The sequence below is a fragment of the Sarcophilus harrisii genome, chromosome 6 (assembly GCF_902635505.1).
Source record: "Sarcophilus harrisii chromosome 6, mSarHar1.11, whole genome shotgun sequence".
NCBI classification, from domain to species: domain Eukaryota; kingdom Metazoa; phylum Chordata; class Mammalia; order Dasyuromorphia; family Dasyuridae; genus Sarcophilus; species Sarcophilus harrisii.
In genome coordinates, this window is record NC_045431.1 from 187907807 (window position 1) to 187934548 (window position 26742).

At 31.4% G+C, this 26742-nt stretch overlaps 1 protein-coding gene across 1 annotated transcript in view; it reads right to left on the reverse strand.

Moving 5' to 3' along the window:
* The window catches only part of NSD2 (nuclear receptor binding SET domain protein 2), a 116442-nt gene that overhangs the window by 18663 nt on the left and 71037 nt on the right, over positions 1-26742 (reverse strand). The window contains 7 exon segments of the mRNA XM_023506150.2: positions 505-608; positions 5846-6051; positions 6208-6364; positions 6811-6990; positions 8217-8417; positions 16015-16138; positions 16711-16842. Coding sequence (XP_023361918.1) covers positions 505-608; positions 5846-6051; positions 6208-6364; positions 6811-6990; positions 8217-8417; positions 16015-16138; positions 16711-16842 — 1104 coding nt within the window.

A 26742-nucleotide genomic window follows, 5' to 3' on the forward strand; every position in this document is an offset into this window, starting at 1 on the left:
TCTTGTCATCATGAGTACATTTGTGAATTCCCTGTCTGTTTAAAAGGTTTTTTGTTCATCCCTATATTTCTTGAAATCTTACCAAACCAGGGCAAATAAAATTTAAAATCTATCTCTTCTATGCAATAATGTCGATCTTATAAGAGATATTCCTGCACACAATTCTAAAATGACCCAAATTTGCTTTCTGGATAATCCAGGTGAATGATTTTCTCTTTTTCTTTCTTTCAACGATTTTCTCCAAAAATTATTACCCACACAGTTCATATTGCACTTTTCACATACCACTTGGTATAATTTTTTTTAACATAGCTATTATTTACTGAAGATGACACAATTAAAAATGTGTGCTTGCTCTATGTCTATTCTTGAGATCCCTATACAGTTGCACAAATGTTTAACATTTGAAACTTAATATTAATATGTAGTCACCCAATTTATCAATATTGAGTACAATATTATGCTCCAATTATTTCTTCAAACATTTATATTTAGAAGTCTCACCTTAATGTGTTTGTAAGGTGGAGGTTTACGTTCATTTTCCTGGGTTTCTCTGGCTTCCCGCTGAAGCTTTATTTCTCGAAAACGAGCTTCAGCTTCTTGCAGTGCTTAAAAAAAAAAAAAAAAAAAAGTAAGGAAATATGGGTAAAAAGCTTTGTTAATAGAAATAGCTCATCTCTCTTTTATTCTATGTTCCTTACAATTTCTTTTGTTCATTTTTGGCTAAACTGATTTCAAATATTAGCTTATAGTGGATGCCATCAACACATCAAGTAACTGCGGTACATGAATATAATGGAGGAAAAAATTGAAAATGATTTCATGCATTCCTTCATTCAGAAGGAAGCATGAAAAGGCATATATAAACTGATGCAAAATGAAGCCAAGCCAAGAAAAAATGAAAAAGTGAAAAGAGGTCTGGTTATAAAGTTTTAAAAGCCAAAAATAAGCATGGCCAATATTGACCACATTTTTCTTCTTGATACTCTTTTTTTCTCTAGGATTTTTGTGACACTGGTTTCCTGGTTCTCCTTCAACCTATGTGACCACTTTTTTTCAGTCTCCTTTATTGCATCCTCATTTAGATCATATCCACTCACGGTCTAGTTCCCCCCCCAAAGCCTCGACTTGTTTCTCTCTGCACTATCTTCACTTAGTGATCTCCTCAGCTCCCAGGGATTCAATTCTCATTTTTCTGCTGAAGATTTGCACTTTTTTTTATACAGCCCTAATCTTTCTGCTGACCTGCATTCTACAATCTCCAACTGCTTATTAGACCTTGAACTCAATGTCCTATAGACAACTTAAAGATATTCAAAACAGAACTCATTACTTTCCCCCCGAATTTCCCTATCACCATCCTCCTCTCAGTCACCCAGGGTTGCAATCCAGGTGTCATCCTTGACTCCCCCCATATCCAATCTGATGTCCAAGCTTATGGATTTCCCTTTTATAATCTCTTCAACATGTCCCCTTCTCCCCTAAGACACAAACCTGTACTATTACAATAGTTGGTCTGCCTCAAATCTTTCCTCTTTCCACATCATCTTCCATTTTAGCCACCAAAGTTATTTTCCTAAAGTGCATGTCTGACTATGTCATGTCACTCTCTTCCCCCATATGCAATAAACCCTGTCACTTTCTAGATAAAATATTAAATCTTCTATTTAGTGTTCAAAGCTCTTCATAACCAACCCCTCCACTTTACCCAGTCTTTTTATACCTTACTCACCACACATACTCTGATAATGACCTTCTTGTTGTCCTTCACAAAAGATATTCCCTCTCTCCTAACTCTCTGAGTATATTAACTTAGTTGTCTCCCATGCCTGTGAATGCTCTCCTTCCTCATTTCTGTCCCTTGGCTTCCTAGATAAAATTCTACCTCCTGTTGGAAATCTGCTTAATAGCTATGGATTCTAGTGCCTTCCCTCTACTGATAATTTCCTATTTGTTCAGTACAAAACTTGTTTGTATATCATTGTTTGCATATTGTCTCCCCTGTCACACTCCACTTCCTGAGGCAAAGGACTATCTTTTGAGGACAAAGGACTATCTTTTGTCTTTATAATCCCAGTGTCAAGATACCTGGCAGAGTAGGCACTTAACAAGCAGTTAATGATAGACTGGCAGATCCTGGATGTAACAGGGAGCCCCTAGAGTTCATTGAATAGGAACACTGCCTATTTGCTTTATAGAAGATCAAATTGATAGCTATGTGGAAGATCAAATGGAAGGGGGAGAAACATGAGGGAAATAATGGGGAGGCTAACTAGAAGGCTATTTAATGCAAAAGACCAGGCAGGAGGTGATAAGGAGGACCTGCCTGTAAAGGATTAGAAATGTAAATAAAAACTTATACAATAATTGTTTAAAAAAAAAAAAAGATACACACATACACACACTATTCAGACAAAGCAAAATTACCTTATATATGTAATATGGATTTTGTTTTTTAATGTTTTTAGTATTTACATAGCAGTGATAGTTGGATTACATTTTCTTTTAATTCCTCCTCAGCATTTTTTTTCTATTTCTATTTTCTTTCAGCATAGCAATATTTCATTACATTCATACACTGTAATTTAGTCTTAATAATTTCCAAGTTGTTAGGGTACTATTTATTTCTAGGATTTGTTTGGCTATGAAAATGCTGCAACAAGATATATCTTTACAAATACAGATCTTTTTTTCTTGTCAGTAACATATTTAGGGTACAAAACAGGAACAGGAAACCTTTTTTCTGCCAAGGGGGCCATTTGGATATTTATAACATCATTCGTAGGCCATACAAAATTATCATCTTAAAAACTTAAAACAATGGGAGGTTGCTGTACTTAGCTTTCACTTCATCATCAGCTGAGGTTTCCTTAGCTAATGATTCTGCAAGCCTTAACCCACAGATCAGACAGTCTGTACCTTACCTACCTCCCCACGCCCCGCTTCCTGCCCCCAGTATAAAATATAAAGTGGCATTGCTGGAATAAAGGCTATAAAGACTTTTATAACTTTTGTTATATAATATTTACTCCCCAAAATACTCAAACAATTCACAGCACCACAAGCCAAATTAACACATCGGTTTTTCTAGTCACATAAGCATTGACCAAATTCTATTATCAAAGTGATTTTGCTAATTTGATGGTTATAAGGTTATTTTTCAGAGCTATTTTAATTTTCACTTTTGTGATCGTTACAGATTTGGATTTCTTTTTTAAATAATTGCTGATAAGTTTGTTCTTTATTTTGAGAATTTTCTGTTTATGTTCTGAGACCATTTATTTGTTAAAGAATGGCTCTGACATCAAATTTCTTATAGATTTTAAATGCCAGAATTTTATCAAATGTGTTTAATACTAAGTTTCCTAGCCTGTATTTTTCTTATTCTGAATGTTGTTCATGATTGTGCATCTTTCATTTAAACAAAAAAAATCTGTCTAAATTCCTGTTTTCATTAATGATGTTCTATTTTTTAAAACAACTCTTCTATTTAATAACTCAGGTATTTAGTTACATCTGACAACTCAATAATAGTTCATAAATTTGAACAAATATTAAAATCTAATTCTGAAATTAATGTGGTATATAGCAAAGCACTGGCCTTGAAGCAAGAGAGCTGCCTAGAACACCTATTAAATGTGTGACCCTGGGAAAGTATCAATCTTTCAGAACTGCAGACTACTCTTACTACAAATTAAAGATTAAGTGCCCGTCTGCCTTAGTAGAGGGAGTTTTCCTCCCTTTGAACTTCCTAGTACCAATGAAATCATAAATTCCATCCCTATTTGTATCCATAATTTTGAAACAAAATTAATTCCATAGGAATTATTAAATATCTAGCATTATGCAAGGTGTTAGGAATACAAAGATCAAAAAAAAAAGAAAAGTATTCTTAAGGAGTATACATATATTTTGCTGAGGGAAAAGAAAAAATATAGACAAATAAAAAAATCTTACACAGAGTCTACCAGAGTGTTACCAAACACTCACCAGAGTGTTTTTTTTGTTTGTTTGTTTCATTGGTTTTTTTTGGCCTTTTTCTGACAGGAAGCAAAGAATATTGAAGACTATAGATAGGTATTTGGAAAAGCATATGAATTAGAGATAACCAGATGTTCTATTAAGCTAAAGAAAGAAAGCATCCAAGGTCCTCAATAAGGCTGAATAAAGCCAAGTCAGGAGAAAAGTTAAGTTTGAGGAGGAAGCAAACTGGCCACTTAGTATAGGTGAAGTACAATAGGGTGAAATCAATCCAGAAAAGTACAATGGAACTAAATTAGAAAAGGCCTTAAATATAAAGCATTAGTTTTTAATCTTATCCTGGAGATAAGATGCCATTGAGACATGCTGAAGAGGAAAATGACATGATAAGACCCTTGTTTTAGGGAGATCAATATGGCAGCCACTGTAAGAGGTATAGAAAGCATGAACTAGGATGATATTGTGAGCAGGCACATTAAGATGGATAGAATAGATATTGCAGAGGTAGAAACAAAATTTGGCAACTGAAAACCAATCGGAGTAATAGTGAGGGAAAGTTAAAAATTGGGGATGAAGTAGGTTACAAACTTGATGACTAGAAATATGATGATACTCTCAATATAAGTAGGAAAATTAGAAGAGGGCTGGATTTTAGGGAAAGGATAATGAGTTCTATTTTAGGCATAATAAATTAAAAACGTTTATAAGAGATTCAAATTGAGATGCCCAGTAGGAAATGGTTGATGTGGAACTAGAGCTAAGAAGATGAAAGCTAGGTAGCGATAATAACTGAACCCATGAGGGTTATCAAGGATATTTTTGTACTCATCCTAAAAATAAATCCAAACATACGAAAGAAGGAAAAGTTAAATTTTTAAAACAAATATAAAGAATGTTACAGACTAGTTCTACAATAGATTTTGAATATGTGAACATAGTTAAGAATAGAACATGAAAAGCAGGGTAAGTAATACAATGTAAAGAGCCCTAAAATAAGAGCCACAGCACAGGAATTTGAATCCTAGCTCTCACAGACTCCATTTCCTGGGTAAGTCCTAATACCCTCTCTGAAGTTTACTGTCCTCATTTGTAAAATGAAGGGATGGGACTTCATGACATGTAAGGTCCCTTTAAGTTCTAAATCTATGATCCTACGGGGTTAAATAAGGATCAAAGCACACTATGCCCAATCAAAGCTTGAAGAAAAACAATTACAGTAAAATACAGTAAAACCTTGTAATAAAAGATTTTATTGAATTTATGAATTTGACTATATCTCTCAGCTTAAACTATATTTTTTAATCTTATTTTTTATATTTTAAAAGTTTTTTATTTTCAAAACATATGCAAAGATAATTGTTCAAATTCCACCCCCCTTCCCACCAGCCCTCTTCCCCTACATGGCATGTAATCCAATATGTTAAGCTATATTCTTTATAGATGCAGTGATATAGATACAATATATCAAGTTTCCTTTTTCCTTTGCAATAAAACCAGAACATGAAAATGTATTTTATGGACTGCAAATTCTCTGTGTCAAAAAATAAATAAAACTTTTATGTAAGATAAAAGAATACAGAAAACATTTAAAATAAATAATTCTTGAAAATAATGATCATGTGTAATATGTAATACCCCAGGATATAGCTTTATGCAAACTATTGTCCTCTACTAAAAAAGTATCACTATTCTAAACTCCTCATAGTGTGTACAAATTTAGTTTTTCTTACTTAAAATGCAAATGTAACATGTTTGCTCTATTTCCTTTCTCTGTATACTTTCAAAGAAAAAAGATTAACAATTAATAGAATGAGCAAAAGACATTTTACAAAAGAGCAAAACAACATATTTTATATCTCGATACCATTTTTGAAGACTTTTCCAATTCCTTTAATTCCTTGATATCTGCTTCCCCGATCTCCTTCCATGTAAGGAAAGACTCGTGCCTGATGTGTCCAGTAATAATCTTTAGACCCAAAGAAAAACACAGGAAACTCTCCAATCTCATGCTTCATTTTCTGAATATTTGGAGGAACATTTTTTGGATGGCAAACTTCTGCAGGCCACCATCTATACAACAAACAGAAAAATTATATATTTAAAACCTTTCATGGATAGGAATGCCAATATTAAAAGTTTTTCACAATTTAATGTAATTTAACTGGAACTGACTAAAAAAGAGAATGGCATATATAATCAGCATGAATTTTTACTCATCAAGCAGACCTGTAATTTCCAAGTTTGACCCAAATGATGTCTTGAAAATGAAGCTTTTTTCCAGCTCTGCAGTCATTACAATACCAACTCCCATCTGGCATTTCAATATTCAAACAGTCTGGATGAAACGCTGCTGGACATGACTCACAGCATAACAGGCTTCCTCCTATATAAAATGAAAAACTTTAATTAGCCTTTGTTTACTGCAATTCAGGCATTCATTTAACTTCTCAAAATGTGTAACAAAATTTATGGTGACATAACTGACTTTGAAATATTAATTCAAGAAAAATATAAAACTGTAAATGTTGACATCTTGATATATTGAAGGTTTTACTTTTCAGACCATCATTACATTTTGCTCTAATTTTCATTTGAAATATTTTCTTACATACATCCCACAATTGCAAAATTATTAGTATGTTGTATTTGCCTGCTGACAGTGAATAGTCACCAAAGGACTCTCATACCCTATTGCTGCAATTTTAGCACTTTTAAAATGTGACAATTATAAAATGACTACACTGAAAAGCTACTTTCAGTAAAATGAACTTTTAAAAAATATCCAAACAATAGATTAAATATAAATGAAACAAACCAAAAAACCCTTACCTTTTGAGCACACAAAGCACCAGCTCACATTCACATGAGCATGATGACTTTTTCCTTTCCGAGCAGTGAAATGATTAGTGCAAATAATATTGTTAGATGCAATCACTGAACAACCTGCAGCCAAACAGCCATCTCCTCCATGATAAGCAACAGGACAGCGAACACATCGCATCATTTTACCTATCAAGTACACAAATGTTTAAATGCAACAGTATTTCAAGATCTCTATTTTAATCCATGCAGGTGCTCTGTCCCCCCAGTACTAATCACAACCTGTTCATGCCTTAGAACACAGTTATCATAGGAGGCTAAAATAATTCATCACTTGATAGAACCAACTATTTAGTGATAAATCTCTTCTGATTCAGTGAGGCTGATCCTTCAACAAATAAACAAAGTCTGTCAATCAGGCCTATACTTAAATGACAGAAAAACAGATGGGGCTGTTGAACCTGGTGTTCTATTAATGCAACCTTCAAATATCCAGAATAATTTTCATACCATAATCCATTACTTGAGCAAAGCTTTACAAAGGTATTTAAGTACTAAGTTAAAAATATATATGAGTCATTCCATATTAGCCCCAACTAGTTAAAATAAATAGATGTAAGTACTCAGAGACTGGGACCAGGGAGCAGAGAGAGGTGTTAAATTACACTGGGACATTTCAAACTTGTATTAATGACATTTAACAAAGTTGGGACATATATCTGAATGAAAACAGAAAAACAACCCAGAAACAAAAAATGAGAAGCTGCACATTATCAATGAGATAAGACACTCAATTATGCCAAAAAAGAGTACCCTTGCTTTGTTAAATTGTTTATGAAATGTCACACTTTTTTTTTTTTTTTTAAGGTCTTCAGGTAGGGAAAAAAAATCTCAATGGAAAAAATCCACCAGTAATTTTTAAAGTGAAAGCAATCAATCAAAACTTTAAATTTTCTTTCAAGAATGTTGAACCATAAAGCTTCTCTATTTAACACTGAGAACAAAAAACAAGGTGAAAAGGTTTGGATTTTTTTTTTTTGGGGGGGGGTGAGGGAAACATTAGCAATTGCATTTGTCTAATTCAAAAGAAGAAAGAAAAAGCCTATAAATTTAGTTTGGGGGGGAGGGAGGGGAGAAATACTAATCTCATATTAATAAAAATTAATTTTACAAGGCTCTAACCCTTTAAAAAGTACATAGGTGGTTCAGTGGATAGACCAAGCTTGAAGTCAGTAAGACTCATTTTGGCAAGTTCAAATCTGGCTTGAGACACTTGTGTTTGCCTTAGTTCTATATCTATAAAAATGATCTGGAGAAGGAAATAGAAAACCACTCCAGTATCAATGCCAAGAAAACTCCAAAAAAAGTGATGAAGAATCAGACATGACTGAAACAACTGAAAAACAACAAAATACCTTTTGATGATCTTGGATTTGAAGGATTTGTTACATGACAGCTTACACAGCTGTGGAGGGGACAACGAAATCCTCGGCTCTCAAATACAGTAAGGTGGTATTTTTTCACACATGCTTCATGGTAAAATTTTCCACACTGGGATACAACACAGCGTTTCACTTCTGTTTTTTTCTCTTTACAAACAAAGCATGAGTGAATGCCTAATAATGATTAAAGGGAAAGTTGAGTATAGAGAAATATTAGTGTTAAGTTAAAGTACAGTTTAAATACTTAAATCATTCTAAAATTAAGTCTAGAAATGTTCCCTCTCTAAAGGGATCAAGTTTTCAAGTTCTTTTTGGGAGGGAAGAGGGGAAAATAATGTACTTTACTTCAAAACCTACTAATAGGTTAGCATTCTTTGAAGTCTGACCTTGAACACAGACACAGCTGGAAAAACACAAAATGTAATAATGCAGCTTATTTTTTCACACAATCATAGAATATTCAAGTTAGGAGGAATCAAAGAAACCACCAAATTCAGACCCAAACATTAATAACAATCCATGCTAAAACAACTTCAATCTTCAGTCATTCAAAATTTGCTTAAAGACCTCTAGGTAAAGGGAAAACAAAAACCTCTTGAAGAAGTCTTTTGCAATTTTAAAAAAAGATCTAATTCTCACTCACGGTAAAAATAAGCTTTAAATTAATTATCCTGTCAGATTTCACAGTGTGCTTAAGGAAAAAGCTTAACTAAATTAGAATAAAGTCTTTATTATATAATATTTTGGAAGAAATATCATTTTATATCTAATAAAGATACAGATTAGCTAAAACCATTAACAATACTGTAAGAAAAAGTTCCATGTGATAATAAAAATCTCACATAATAATCATTAGAATTTATAATTGTATAAGATATATTTACCCTTTTCATTTTTGATACTAGTAATTTGGTTTTCTTTTCTTTTTAAAAAATCATATTAATGAGTTAATTTATTGATTTTTTTGTAAAAACAATTTCTAGCTTTACTTATTAAGTCAATGGTTTTCTTACACAATTTTATTAATTTCACCTTTTTTTTTTTTTAGGATTACCAATTTAATATTTAATTGGAGATTTTTAATTTGTTCTTTTTTAAAAATTTTCTTTTTAAATTGCATACCCACTTCTGTTGGATCTGTTCTTTCTCTTTTTTATTTTTTATTATACCTTTTTATTTACAACTTTTTTATTAATATAAGCACTTAGTGATATAAATTTTTCTCCAATTACTAGTTCTGCTGTATCCCATAGGTTTTGATATGTTGTTTCATTATTGCCATTTTCTTTAAGGAAATTACTATTTGTTTCTACTATTTTTTCTTTAATTCATACAATTTTTTAAGATTAGGTTGTTCAGGCTCCAATTAGTTTTTTCCTATGTTTTATGATTCCTTATTAAATGTAATTTTTATTGCATGGAAAATATTTATGGAAATAAAGGATTTAATATTGTTTTTAATTATAAAATTTTTATGCCCTAATATACACTCAATATTTGTAAAAGTACCATATATCACTAAAAAAGGGGTGGATTCCTTTTTATTTCCATTCACTCACTCCAAATATCTATCATGTCTAGCTTATCTAAACTTTTGTTCACTTTCTTAACTTCTTTCTTATTTATTTTTTGGTTAGAGTTGGCTAGTTCTAAGAAAGAAAGTCCCCCACTATTTATAGTACTACTACCTACTATTTTCACCTATAATTCATTTAATTTTTCTTTTAAAAATCTAGATAGTATGGTACTTGGTACATATAAGTTTAGTACTAATATTACTTCATTATGTTACCTTTTATCATAACGCAATTTCTTTTAACTAAACATCTGTTTTTTCAATACATTTATTCTACTCCATTCCTTTATTTTAACTCCATATCTCTCATTTTAAAATGTATCTCTAATTTTTTATAGGAATATGATAGCCAAATTCCCAAAAACTCAAGTTAAGGAGAAAATATTAGGAGCACCATGGAAAAAATAATTCAAATGCTTCTGCTATGTATATCTCGTTTTTCTTATAAGCAGGATATTGTCAGATTCTGATTTTTAATCCATTCTGCTATCCATTTCTGTTTTATGGGTGAATTCATCCCACTCACTTTCAAAGATATAATTACTATTTGTGTATTTCTCTTCACCTATTTTTCCTCACTATTGTCCTCTTTTTACTCTATCCCTCCTCTAGTTGATTTCTAACCACTACTTCCCTATTCCACAACCTTTAAAAGAATCTTTCCCTTATTCTCTTCCCCCACCCTCCTTTTTCCTATTTTTACCTACTCCTTTAAAGGTTCCTCCCTTTTCTTCTTCCCCCACTCTCCTAAATCTTAATTTATACACCCTTCTATACCATCCCTTTATCCTGTTCCCTCACCCTTTTATCTCTTTATAAATTAAGAAAACTTTTTATACCCTATCTAGATGTGTATATTGTTCCCTCTATAATCCAAATCTGATGAGACAGTAGGGCTCCAGCACTACCAGTCCTCTACCCTTACCTGATTCTTTTGTATCAGTTCTTCCTCTCATGCCTCTTTTGTATGAGATTAACTGCTCTTTTCCTACACAATTTTATTTTTTAGAATCATCAGATGACACTTAGCTCTTCCCCATTTTTCTTTCAAACTACCTAAATCACTAATGACAATCTTACTAATGGTTCTTGAAGGCCTTGGAATTTGTTTTTGATGTTTGTTTTATCTGTTTCCTTAATCTTCTATGTCAATTTTTCTATTACATTTTGGTCTTCTTACAATAAAGTCTGAAAGCCTGTCCATTCACTGAAAAAAAATTTTTTTTTTCCCATTCAGGATTATATTCAACTATGTTACAACACAAGTTCTTTTGCTCTTTGATATATAATAATCCAAGACCCATGAGTTATTAGAGTAGTTGCTACCAAAAAGCTAGGTTTCATGTAGCTCTGCAGTATTTTGAATGGTTTTCTTCTTGTTGTCCCTAATATTTTCTCTTTAACCTGGGGATTTTGGAATTTGGCTGTGATATTCTTGTAGGCTTTCATCCTGGGATAGCTTTCAGATGAGGATTAGTAGATTTTTTTTTTTCCTATTTCTACTGTTCTAAAACTTCAGGGCAATTTTCTTTCATTATTTCTTGAATTATTGTATATTCTTTTTTTAACCATAGCTTTAAAATTCTCTTAATTTTTATGCTTTGTCTTCTTGATCTGTTCTCTAGATCAGTTTTTCTTATAAGATGTTTCACATTCTCTCTTTTTTTTTTCATTCTTTTTATTTTCTTTTGCTATTTCTTAGTGTATTGTAATGTCACTTTCTTTCCCTTGTTCAATTCTAGTTTTCAAGAAGTCCATTTTCTTCCTTAAGACTCTAGATCGACAGTAGGATAATTTCTTTTTTTTTTTTTTTTTTATTTAATAGCCTTTTATTTACAGGATATATACATAGGTAACTTTACAGCATTAACAATTGCCAAACCTCTTGTTCCAATTTTTCACCTCTTACCCCCCCCCCACCCCCTCCCCTAAATGTCAGGATGACCAGTAGATGTTAAAATATATTAAAATATAACTTAGATACACAATAAGTATACATGACCAAAACATTATTTTGCTGTACAAAAAGAATCAGACTCTGAATTATTGTACATTTAGCTTGTGAAGGAAATCAAAAATGCAGGTGTGCATAACTATAGGGATTGGGAATTCAATGTAATGGTTTTAGTCATCTCCAGAGTTCTTTTTCTGGGTATAGCTAGTTCAGTTCATTACTGCTCCATTAGAAATGATTTGGTTGATCTGCTTGTGAGGATGGCCTGATCCATCAGAACTGGTCATCATCTAGTATTATTGTTGAAGTATATAATGATCTCCTGGTCCTGCTCATTTCACTCAGCATCAGTTCGTGTAAGTCTCTCCAGGCCTTTCTGAAATCATCCTGTTGGTCATTTCTTACAGAACAGTAATATTCCATAATTTTCATATACCACAATTTATTCAGCCATTCTCCAACTGATGGACATCCATTCAGTTTCCAGTTTCTAGCCACTACAAAAGGGCTGCCACAAACATTCGTGCACATACAGGTCCCTTTCCCTTCTTTATAATCTCTTTGGGATATAATCCCAGTAGTAACACTGCTGGATCAAAGGGTATGCACAGTTTGATAACTTTTTGAGCATAGATCCAAACTACTCTCCAAAATGGTTGGATTGTTCACAACTCCACCAGCAATGAATCAATGTCCCAGTTTTCCCACATCCCCTCCAACAATCATCATTATTTTTTCCTGTCATCTTAGCCAATCTGACAGGTGTGTAGTGGTATCTTAGAGTTGTCTTAATTTGCATTTCTCTGATTAATAATGACTTGGAGCATCTTTTCATATGACTAGAAATAGTTTCAATTTCTTCATCTGAGAATTGTCTGTTCATATCCTTTGACCATTTTTCAATTGGAGAATGGCTTGATTTTTTATAAATTAGAGTTAATTCTCTATATATTTTGGAAATGAGGCCTTTATCAGAACCTTTGACTGTAAAAATATTTTCCCAGTTTATTGCTTCCCTTCTAATCTTGTCTGCATTAGTTTTGTTTGTACAAAAACTTTTCAGTTTGGTATAATCGAAATTTTCTATTTTGTGATCAGTAATGATCTCTAGTTCTGCTTTGGGCCAGTAGGATAATTTCAAAATGACCTGGAGAGACGTACATGAATTGATGCTAAATGAAGTAAATAGAACCAAGAGAGTATTGTATATAGTGGCAACAAGATTATGATGATCAACTCTAATGGACTTGGCTCTTTTCATCAATGAGATAATTCAGGCCATTTCAATGGACTTGTTATACAGAGAGCCATCTGCATCCAGAAAGATGTATCAGGACTATAGATTACAACATATTTTCTTCTTCTTCTTCTTCTTTTTTTTTAAACATTAAAACTTTTTATTTTCAAAATATGCATGTATAATTTTTCAACATTAACCTTTGCAAAACTATGCATTCCAGTTTTTCCCCACCTTCCCTTCCCTCCCCATCTTCCCCTAGATGGCAAGTTAATTCAATTTATGTTAAAACATATTAAATTCAATATTTGCACACAGATTTATACTATTATCTTGCTGTACAAGAAAAATCAAACCAAAAAGGAAAAAAAATTATAAAAAAGTAAAAGGCAAGCAAAAACAACAAAAAGAGTAAAAATGCATGCAACATAATATTTTAATCTTTTTGTTGTTTGCTTGCTTTTTCTCATTTTTTCCCCTTTTTTGGTCTGATTTTTCTTGTGCAACATGATAAATGTGGGAAAATGTACAGAAGAATTGCACATGTTTAACACATACTTGATCGTTTACTATTTAGGGGAGCAAGAAAGAAGGAAGAGAAGGAGAAAAACTTGGAACAAAGCATTTTGAAAGGTGAATATTAAAAACTATCTGAATGTATTTTGAAAATAAAAAGCTATTATTTTAAAAAAATGATTCTGGATCTCCTTTTCCAATTGGTTGACTTTCTTTTCCTTTTATAACTTTCTTGAATTGTTCTGATTTTCGTTTCTAACTTTTCTGCAATCTCTCATTTGATTTTTGAAGGCCTTTTACAATTCTTGGGACAGCTACTTGGTGTAGTGGATACAGCACCTGAAGTCAGAAGGACCTGAGAGTTCAAATGTGACACTTAATACTTCCTGGCTGTGTGAACCTGGGCAAGTTACAAGCCCAATTGCGGGAGGAAAGGAGGGAGAGAAGAAAAAAAGCCAAAATACTTTCAAGAATTATTTTTGGGCAGCTGACTATTTGACATTTACTCTTTGGGGTAAAAGAGAGGCTTTTTTTTAATGTTTCAGTATCCTCTTCTGAAAAAGAACCCTATTCTTCTCTATTCTTATAGTAGTTTTCTATGGTTGAGTTCTTTCTTCTTTGCTTGCTCAGTTTTATTTATTTTTATTTTTAGCAGGTTATTACGGTAACCTGTAGTCCTGGGGTGTAGAGGCTAGTGCTTCTGACTTCAGATACTTCTTAAGTTATTTTTTGAGATTTGTCCAGGACTCAACTTCGGCACTCCTTTCTCCCTTCAAGTCACAGCTGGGGCTCATGGCACACAATGCTGGAAATGTTCTTGCTCCCTGAGGATCCTCCAGTGTTCTTTAGTTAAAACCTTTAGTTCTTCCTTCTATCCTGGGCCTGAAATCAAGAGCTCACCTTTCCACTAAGTGCCATACTAAAGTCTCTCTCCTACTGCTTCTGCACTCACTTGGTGGGTTCCTTCTCACTTTTTAACTTCAGTCCAGGACTGCATCTCAGCAGCACAGCTAAGACTGACATCTCTTGGCGGCAGGAGATCCTTCAGTTCTCCCCTGCCCTCTCACATCATGAGGTGAGAATACCCGTAACTGAGACTACCTCCTAACCCAGGTGCCCTCCAAGTTTTTTGTTTGTCATTTCCATGGAGACAAGTCTGAAGATGGTTGTTCTTCACTCAGGCCGAACCTCTTTCCCAAAGGTCTTTCTTTGGGTTTTCTCCAATTGTTTTAGGAGGGCCACTGCTGTTCCCCAATTTTCACCATGATGTGCTATTTTGTCATTTGTGGAGGAAATTTCGAAAGTGTAGAATTTTCTGACCTACTCATCCATCTTCCCAGAATCTCCTGCCTTTATAAATTTAGGAGGGAGGAAGGTAGGTAGGTAGGCATGACTTGCCCATGATTTGGGAATGCAGCGATTTCATTGACAGAGTGATCTTCTGTAAAGAAATTCCCCCTACCAATAAAGAACAATACCTGCCCTCAATTCATTTCTTAGATAACTTCCTAGGAGTATTTCCTTAGTTACATAGTTAATATGTTTGTGGTCCCTCTATTCCACTATGCCAGATGACCTCATTGAACCCATTCTTCATAGATAATAAAACCAAAGTGAAATATAATAATCAGAAATTCCTAAACTGTACAACTGGAAATAACAGTTTCACCATAGTTAAAAAAGAATTTTCTGAAAATGTTCCAAATCAAAAACCTGTCATATCTCACCAAATTCTCTGGTAGTATTACAATTTTATGATATTCTAATCTGAAATGAATGGGCCAAAAACTTTGAACTGAGATAATCATTTATGCATGATTTTGATCATCATAATTTACTGCAAGGGATACTGGCATTTTCTAAGAAAAATTTTTAATTTAAAATAATAGGCCATTGATTAGAATAATATTTATCACAATTTTAGTATAGCCAGAGAGTTTTTCTCTCTTTAATTGAATTAATTTTATTTGTATTAAATTTTGGTGCTAATTTTAAATTTTCTGAAAAGTCCTTCATGGTGATGTAAACCAAGCATACTTTTTAACATTCTAATTTTTAAATGGACAATTTAAGTGATTCTACAAAAAATTCAAGACTGAAGTAAAAGCATATATGAGTCAACTTTAACAATTTAAAAGTATCATCTCAAACAAACTTTTTTTTTAAGAAACCACTTTTTAAAATGTAGCATTATTTACTGCTTGATATTATTATCCAGAGATGAAAAGAAATAGGATGAAAATTTTGCAAACTTAATAGCATCAAGAGTATTTTGATAGATTGAGAATTCTCAGGAGTAAAAAAAAGGAACAGGTAGCATTGACATCAAAGGGAAAAGGTACTACTTAATTTCTTAGACATAACAATATTGAAAATACTTCAAATATATAATGTGTCCACACACACAATCTCAAATACAATCATCAGAAAAATTCTGTTAATTTAAAGATTAAAAACTTTTTTTAAAAGCTCTGAACAAAAAACTTGCCTGAAGTACATTCACTGCAAATGAATTTTCCTTCTGGTCTTCTAGAAAGCCCAAGGCAGGATAAATGAAAAGCTCCATAACAGGGTCCTTCACAAAGTAGGAGATTTCCAGATTTTTCACAAAGCTTTTAAATAGAAATCAGAAATATTGAACATTTACAAAGATCTCTCCTCATTTTTCCTGTCCTAAGCCCAATTAGCTATTTAGGGGTAATACACACATGCCAAATACTACAGATTGTAAAACATTCATAAGTCTGTCAATTATAAATACAGACACTGACTAGCCAATCTCAAATTTAACTAAAATTATATGGAAATTATAGTTCAGACACACAATCAAAATATTCATAGAAAATATTATACCATAAATTTTTGACTTAAAGCCATTCATGATTAATTCATAACACATTTCTATGGACCAAAACACTACTTGTGTCATACTTGGATCATAATACTTTTTATTTTTTTTTACCTCTCAACAGTTTCCACTCAGAATGATTCAAACACAAATCAACAATCACAACTAGTTAGGGCAACTTAATTACATGTTTTACATTAGATTATATCTTTTTTTTTTTTTTTTGTTTGTAATCCAAAATACAAGGGTTCAAAAAAAAGCAAAATAGAGACATTTTAAGCATAGCCAAAAATCATTGAACAATTACAAAATGATGAATGAAAGATTTCAGTTTACCTGACAAACATATTCCCTTTTAGCTGTAGTTCCTCGTTCAGACTTTTTAGAAGATATAGATATTTCAGTTTGAGTCTCATCTGCGCTTTCGTATGGGGATTCTGAAGGTTCATCTCCTTGACCATCTGAGATCTGAAGATGAAGCGTATGGATTATATTTCACTATAGCCATGGGAAAAAACAAGGGATTGTATTCTGCTTTAAAAAACATACTAGTTATTGTTAAATGATTTAATATACAAAGAATACCTCATAAACACTTCCCTTTATTACTGAATTTAAATGTGACAACTTTTATACCTACAAGTATAGAAGTTGTCTTATGCCTAAGATTCAGCAATTCTTATATAACCTTTTATTTAACTAACTATACTCAATAACAAAAATATCAATGTCGTTTTATCTTTGAAACTATAACATGTTTTAAAGTTCTGGGGCTTTGACTTACCCCACTAAACCACTTGAATCCCAAACAAATTCAAATGTATAAAGTAAAAAGATGTTAATACCAAGTGTCTGGGTTTTTTTCCTTATATAAGTAAAATTTGGAACACAAGTTCAAGCCCCACAAATGTACTCCTATTCATTTTATTTTAGTGCCAAAACTCAGCTTTAGAGGGGTTCACAAAAATATTCAAAATGGGATATATTCCTTTTCTAATATTTCTTAAAAGTATTCACTAAACTTAATTTTTGAGACTTATTATCAAGTTTGTGGATTATCCATGTCCTCTGTTTTTCTTCTTCTCCCCAATGCTTGTCTTTGGGACATTTCACAGCTCATTAGTACCTCCCCCAGAGGGTGGGTAGCTGAAGGGAGAGAAGGTGAAGAGAAGGTGAAGTCAAATCTGTCCATTTTACTTAACAGTTCTGGTTTAAAAACAAACAAAACAAAACAAAACAAAAGTTTGGGAGGAAGAAATTCAAATTCTTGGCCAAATAATAATATTGGAAGTTTTGTTTAGCCATACTATACCTACCAGCTTCTTATTATCAAAGATCATCTAGCTTAGGCTAATACTTCCCCACCCACCACTGAATCTTTTTAATAATAAGACTTCCAATTAAATTCTTATATGCTTAATTGAAAACAGAGAAACCCTTTGCCATTTAGCTTCTGTTAAAGACTTGTAATGATGTTTGTAAAAACAAAACTTTAGACACTATATGTGGAAGCTTTTACATGATAAATTTATCATTGTGTAAAGTAGTAGACCTATGAAACTTAATACAAAAAAACTATCACTTACAATTAAGTGCACCACTGCAAAAATACCAGCTAATTGGTCATTTATGTAGGTTTATTAATCAATGATTGACTTCCAGCAAATCATTTAACTTGTATGTTTATGTAATTTACATTATTTAATAGAACATACTGGACACAATTTCTAAGGATGTTGCTAAGTGTTTTCTTGATTTTAAATCAGTATTAAAAAAATTTTTCTAGTAATTTATTTGTCCTGACTTTACCACCAATTTTCAAGAAAAATCGGAATAGAACTAAAAAGAGATCTAACTCCAAATTTTAAAATATAATTTTGATTTTTGCCACATTTAAATATTTTGTTATATCTAAAGCTGTAGTTCTAACAAAAAAGTGCTTTTATTCAGTATTTTACACAATAAGCTTTTCTCTATTATTCCATTAGAATTATTTTGGTATTCTGCAGATACAGAAAAAGCAGCAATTAAAAAATACTTTGAGTTTAAATCCCAATTTTATATTGAGCTCCAAAGAAACTTAATAGTATTCTTACATATCGACATGAGTGTCTTGTTTATGTTGGTACAAATTAAAATTCCTTTTCTTATTGGGGCTACCTCTCAAAACACAAGCAAAATTATGTGCTATTATCACTTCATACACTAGGTAGCTTTCAGGGAAGTGGGAAAGTCTCGCAAAGCACTTTTCAAACCATTTTAGAGACATTAATTGAAATATAGTAAGGAATAGTAAGGGATTTTAACCAGAATCTAGACTCAAATAAACCAGCTGGCAATGCTTTATCCACAAAACCATGTTGATACTAGTTTCAAACAAATTTAAAAGCAGAAAAAAAAAGTGGGTGGGTATAGAGACAGAAAACACACATCAGTCCTGGTACAGAGGAAGAAGCAGCACCTTTTATTTAAAATTTACAGAAAAAGTTAGCATGTTTCCACTTGGAGAAGATATTTCCTAAAATTAACAAAGTGTGTTTAAGGAAGAACACTGAATACACTTTTTTAATGCATGTATAAACTTTAAAAGACAAAATATTAAGTTAATTTTCTAATATTTGGAAGGGGATATACATACAGGATTAATATATAAAAATGAAACCTTACAAAGTTACAATCAGTAAAAGTACAATTCCAGGATTTTCTGACTTGTACCATTTGTTCCACCCTCTTTTTTCACTCATTTTTATGGGAGCTGTATTCCAAAGACTATTTAGCAAATGTAATAGCAAATGTAGACAGATAACAGGATATAGTTTCTTTACTAAAGAGTCAGACTTCACTTCTATTTTATCATAGAACATTACTTACTCAGAGATGTCAATTGTGAAAACGATAAATTCACCTTTATGGATCCTATGAACACAGTCCCAAAATCCCAGTATACGATATATATGAACTATTCCATATCCAATATGATGCATTTGGAAAAAGAAAAATGTAGTAGTTGAATGGACACAAGACTATTTTAAAGACTATTCTAATTGTTTTTCATATTTACCAAAATTCTTTTAAGTACTTAGATTTTGTAGCTCTATTTTTAAAACTAATTTTTTAAGCAATTTTCTTAAAACAGGAAATACTTTTCCCTTAACTGTTTTTTTTAGTGATATGTCAACCAGTCAAATTAATTTTTAAAAAATTTTTAAACTTTTTTGGGGTGGGAAGAGAATTTTTAAAAAACTTAAATGTTCTAAAATAAACTGACCAATCTGATAAAGAATATAGTTAACATTTATTTATCCTAAAGCAATAGAGCCACTTAAAATATGAATTTTTTTTGCAAATAACAGTTTGATATTAATAGAAAAACATTTTATCAACGTTCTTAAAGAATTAAAATCCATTTAAATTTTTGACGAACCTCTTTATGAGGGCTATTATCATTTTCTGAGTCACAATTAACTCTAAGATTTGTAAATTATTAACATATTGACAAATTAAGTTTCTTGAATCTCTGCCTAAATTATGATTGAAGCTGGGAACATAACTTTAAGAAGTTTAATAATTTAACATACTTAGATTCAGGTAAGTGATTCACACTCATTTTATATTTAAAATAAGTCTTTAGCAGATTATTTTTAAAATAAATCTGGTTATTAAAAATGGCAAATGAGTACTTAAAGTCACTGATCATATTTCAGAAAATATAGGTTAAAGGGTTAAGGACAGGGATGGACTTATTTTTTTCTACCAGTCCAAGTTGGTGTTTTCTCACCTAGTGCCTAGAGCATTGAATGGTTTAATGACTTGCCTGGGGTCACACAACCAATATGTGTCAGAGGTGAGACTTGAACCCAGGTTTTCTAAGTCTTGAAGCTAGCTCACTATCACAACACACTTCTTTTCTAACATCTAAAACAATACCTAGATAAGATTTACTGGTCCAAATATCTCCAAATGAAATTTTTCTTAAGAAAAACAAAATCAAACCAAACCCTGATCTATATGTAGAACTCTGATATCACAAAAAACAGGTTTCGTGAAAAATATAGGCTATATTCATAACAGGATACTAACAGAATGTCAGGGAAATACACAAATTAATCAGCTGCTACTTGATTCTTTTTACAAGCAATAAAGGTACAAGTAGCTTTTGAATAATGGGGACAAATGAAAATCTCTAATAAAAATATTGTACTGTTTTATTATCCTCTAAAAAGCAAAAAACTCAAAAAATATGTGACAAATATTTTTCACTGGTTACTAGCCACTTTTGAGACTCAGAAAAAGACATCCTTATCTAGCAATAAAAACCACATTCCATACTAGGCTTAAATGTAAAAAGAAATACACTTAAAATTTCCTACAGCATGAAACTCTCCAAAAATAGTCTAACTTTACTAATGTAAAAAAGGAAAAAAGAAAAAAAAAAAAACTTGTGAAAAATCATTTCAAAAAGGTACTGCATGCCAGATTCATAACTGTATTTCAAAATAATCTACCTAAATTTCTTCAAAATTTACTGTCATTTAATAAATGTAAAAATGAAGAGAAAAGAGATTAAATTTTATATCTGACCATTCAAAATAGATATATGTCTTTCTATATAGACATGTGTCTATATATACATACACATATAAATAGAAATATAAAGTAGTAACTATTGAGGAAACTCGCAAATTGAACCCTGGAAAAGGCTAACAAACAAGTTCCATTAGTGAGATTGCAGGACAACTTATAAAAAGAATGACTAGATGAAACTTTAAAGAAATATATAAAATCCTAAAACAAAGCCCAGCAGGTCCTCTTTTCCCTATCACATCAAAGATACACAAGGTAGTGAAACAAAAGCATCAAACATCTTTTTCACTTACAAAAAACCAATTTTTTACCCTAGACAAGTAGGAATAACAGTTATTTATTAAACTAGATCAAATAGAATAATATAGTAATCAAGAGTCCCAAAAGAAAATGCACTACATTTTTTCTTTGGGGAGGGAGAATGGGGCAGAAAAAAAATAGCTTTTCTTTTTGGTGGAAACTACATTAATGTTCAGACTCCCAGTATCCTAAGTGTTGTTAATAAATGTCCTAGAAAATCACATATAAGACTGTATTAATGAAATACAAGTATTTCACTTAAGTAGAAGGGGCTGCAATCTAAACAAACAGAAAGAATATCCATAATTATGAAATTATAACTCTTATCAAAGTTTTTTAATTCTCTTGATAAAGATAAGATTCATAGGAAAAAGGACCTCTAGCTTTTTCTATGGTCCTTTAATTCAATACTGATGGACAAAAGTTGTAAGCCATTAATTAGATTCTGCAATCTTTTTTCCCCCAGTTTTACTTTTCCATCAATTTTCTAAAGGGCAGGCATTTTATTTCAGTAGAAAATGATTTAAACAGAATTTTTTAGTTCACTGCCACTCAGTACACTACTCCTGAAAATTTCAAATAATGATTTATTTGGGATCAAAATATGGAGGATTAAAAAATGCAGCTATCAAGGAAAACCAAAAATGCTATCTCATTTTGTAATTCTTAAAACGTAAATTCTATAAACTCTTTACAAGGATTTTCTAAAATAAACTTTATGCCAACTCAAAAATTAATTTAGAATTAGAAGAAGCTAATTATATATATATATATGTAAATAAACAAATGTAACATGGGTCTAATTTTTAAAAAACACTATAAATTTTTTTTCTACACCTACCATTAATAGGCAGAAAGGAAGACATCTATGAAAACCTAATGTTAAAAAATTTTATTTCTTAAGTTTCTATGGAGGCATCCAATCTAGAATATAAAAAAACCTACCTTACATTTTTAAAGAAAGTGTTTTTCAAAATTTATAAAGTCTTTAAAAGGTTTTTCTTATATTGATTTTGAGGGAAGAAATGAAATCATCATTTACAAACAAGATCACTGCAAAAAGGACAAGGGGACTAGAACAATCAATTTTTGGAATAGGACTTAAGTAACATCTGTAAACATTTTTTAAAGAATTAGATTTCTTAAGCTGTTATTTTTGCCATAATACTATCATTTCAACAATTTTTAAAAATAAATTTTGGGAGAGGAGGGTGGGATAATTTACCTTTAACATCCGTGTATTTTGTCTATCTTTGGCATCTGAAACTCAGTGAAGGAGTCAGTATCACATATGAAAACTTAGAGGCCCCCTAAAGTCAGAATACTTGGGTTTGATTCTCACATCTGATGTATATGATGTATATGGGCAAGTCACAACCTCCACTGGCCTCAGTTTCTTCAATGGTTATCATGAAGAGGTTGGACTAAACAGGCCTCTTAGTTCTCTTCCAGTTTTTGGTGTGATTTTTGGATGTATGGTAGGAAGTCCTGGGTAATTAAGCGAGGATGCAAAAATCTTTACATTTGAGAGAAATTTTTCATGGATAACTTTAAATCATTGGTTTTAATATTGGTTTTGTAAGAAGGAGGAGGTAGAATTAGCCACATTAAAAAAAAATAATTCTTTTCAAGTTGTTACTTTAGCCTTAATATTATCACCATTTCAGTAGTAAATTTTACTAACAAATACTATCAACATGTTTGCAGTAATGGCACAATAAACAATTTGAGTCAAATTTCCTAAGCAACTGTGGCATCTTTCTCACTAACCCTTTTGCTTGACTAATTGTTAAAATCTTGCTATTTCAAAGTACTTGTAAAACAAAGCTGCATTACACTATTACTATTATCTATGAAGGGATTGTGTTTCTCTAATTCTTTTTTCATGAAATTAAACTTCAATACATAAGAGTTATAGATTAAAGGTCAAAGATAAACTAGATATGAACAAGACTCGAGATATGTCAAAGGTCATGTGGCAAGGGCAAAGTAATATTTACCAATGCAGGCCTTTTGATAATTGAATTTTCTCCTACACTTTACACTTTGTAGATGTGGGGTTTTTTAACTTAAAAAAAAAAAAAGTCCTTGTTTTCCAGCATTATTTTCTTTAAACTAAATTAGGTATAATGTAAACTAGCCAATTTTTTTCCCTTAGGATATAGACCTATAAGAAAAATAAAATGAGTAAAATAAAATCTGTTAACTGTATATCTTAATGTTAAAAAAAAAACTTTCACAAGAATGATAATATAAACGTTAAACAGTTCTATAGGAATGAATGGATAATCAAACAACATTCTAGAATAGTTTCATAATATTAGGATGGGATTTAATTATAATGTATTTGATTAGGATAACAATATATGAGGTATGCTCACACCATTAAATATTCATGATATATCTGGATCAAGTGTGACTTGTAATTTATCTATGAAGAAAGCTAAATTCCTCCCTGAGACCTTCCCAAAGCTTCTTAGGAATTTAAGAGCCAAACATTTAACTTTACTTAACAAGTGTCTAAATATTTATCAATGTATCACCATTATCAGGGTTTGTGTCTTATTCTTAATCAAACTGTAAGCTCGAAAATGACAAGTGCTATTTTATCTGACCTCTAAATTTCCTCGACTGCCTAACACATATAAAATACCTAAAAACATTGTTTCTATTGTCTAGTAAGTACAACTTCAGAGCAAAATTTTAAAACACATAAGGGCTACTAGAGAAAACTCATATACTAAATAACATCCATTCAGAAAAGAAGTCCAGACAGATGCTCTACTTCACATTATTCAAGTATGCAGGTTATGACTGAATATTCAAAGTAATAAAGATTACTTTTCCTTTTAAAAAATTATAAACTGGATTTTTTAAAACGCTTTTAATTTGTTAAGCATAAATTACTAAGGTATTATCATACCTCCATCTACTATATTTACAGCCCTTTGGGACACAAATTTTATGATAGATGTTTCTAAAAAAATCAAGTGAAGTCGATTCTTCAAACACAGATTTTACATGGTGAATCCACAGTATAAAAAGGATTCCATTTCTATAGATATTAGCACATCAGAGTAACAATTTTTTTTCCCCCAGAATGACATATCATTGGCTGAATAGCATAATGAACCTTTTTTTAAAAATGGAAGTATATATGTATATGTATAGTGCTTTCTAAAGAACACAAACTCACCTAATCCAAAAACCTTTAACTATTTTCCAAATTGAACCTATTCATGATTTGGATGTTTTCCTTCTCATCATATATAATTCTGTAATCTCTTCTTAAAACTTTTATTTCATGAGGGTTGGTACAGCAACTTCTTCATGTTTTATATATGTAACTTCTTCAACTAGACCACAGTTTTGTTTTTTCAACTAGACTACAGTTTTGTTTCTTTAATAGCCCTTATTGCTATTAGTATTCTGCATATACAAAGTAGTAGATGGATGATGAAAAAACTTTATCCTACTTATTACTTAAGAACATCTTTTATAAATATAATTCAATACTTGTCATTTCAAATACCTTTTATCAATATAATTGCCAACATTAAAAAGAACTTTATTATATCAAGTGACACTTGTCATTCGTTTTAGAGCTATGAATTTATTCTTGAGCTTTTTGGAATGTCAGTGGGAGGTCAGGGTGTTTGTCTTAAGATTTTTTTTTTATGTGATATGTTTATGTTATTGATTTTAATTTAACCCAACATCACAATTTCTCATAAACTTATATTACAGAAGAAAAAAAACCTGTATTCAATAAGATTTTGTTTTCTTTTTATTCTCAATTCATATAATTTATATGCCCAAGAATTTTTTTAAACTTTTTAATAAAAGAGAAAATGGTTTGGGTAATATATTCTACACGTCCCTATGTACCAGCTAAAGACTTTTAGGGAATTAATATTGTTCTGATAAAACTATGGCATATATATAAGCACTGAAATGTTTCACATTAATAACATGTAACATGTTACCATGTCCTATCTTATGTTACTCAGTTGAAGGGGCTAAGCAATTTTTCTCATCATGCAAACATGCTAAAATATCACAGCAAATAATGCTTAAAACACTGGAATACAGTATACAGTATCATTTCAAGTAAGCAATGTATCGGGCAATGTAGCTAACTAATATAATTATGGCATCTTCTGGCTAATTTTATAAATTAAATCCAACAGGCTAAGGCTGGTTCTCTAACATTTAACTAACTCAAAATATACCACATTTAATGTTTTATATGAGTTGTTCAGTAAAAAAGGTTAGGAACAAAGTATTTCCTGCATATTAAATGTGGAGTACTAGTTTATGTTTTTAGTATTGCATATATCTCACTTGTTAAACTGGTATAGAAACTGACTAATAAAATTACTCATTTTGAGATATACTGCTAGAGAGAGAGAAAAAAAACAGAATATACTTGTGGACATTTTTCTAACACAAAAATCTCTAAGAACTTAAAGAAGTTGACCTCTAAAATTAACTGTCTTTAATGTGGGATTACATCCACATTTACACATCAGACAGTTTCACAATCTAATAGTATCACTTCAATCAGTTTGAATGTTATGCTGATCATTGGAATGAATGCAGTTTTATTATGAGATGAATGTGGTTGATAATGACCTTCATTAGGCATCTTACCTTGGTCTTAAAATTTGTGTATCTGTTTTCTTCATTGTGTGTGTTTTATTAATACCAGTAAAAACAGAGTATCATACATCTTCCATAAAATGATTGTGATAGAAATGTCATTTTAGTGTATACGATGATAGTACAACTTGCAGCAGACATCTTGGAATATAACATCATTTTATGTGCAGTACATTGCAGGAGAGCTCAAGTCCAACTTGACTGATGTTGATTCCAATAAAAGCTGTTACCCGTGAAGGTGAAAAAAATAAAAATTTTCTCTAAGGGAAAAAGTATTAATGTTATGAAAGCACTTAAATAACATTCATTCCTTCATAGGTCTTTGTCATGCAGGTGTGGAAATTTATCATTCTTTTTGTGAAAGTGGTAATTGTGCAAAAGTAAAAACCAGGCAAACATGGAGCTTGCATATTTACCATTTGGTATTTTCTTTGTTAATGTTAAAAAGTAAATATACATTTTTTTTCTTGGTAGCATTTTCAAGTATTTGTTTTAAGAAGATTTCCCACTGTGGCAACTAGATGACAATGGACCTGGATTCAATAAGACCTGAATTCAAATTTAGTCTCAGACACTTAACTAGGTGTGTAACTCTGGGCAAGTCACTGTTTACTTCAGTCTCCCCATCTGTAAAACAGGGAAAATAATAACACCTAATTGCTAGGTTTCATAAGGATCAAATGAGATAATAAAATTTCGTTGGGCTTAGCATAATCCCTTAGCAAAGAGTAAGTACTATATAAATATTGGGTTTTATCATTATTTCTCTTTGTGTTTTCAGCCACAGACATGAAAATATATAGCTATATATCATAGATATTC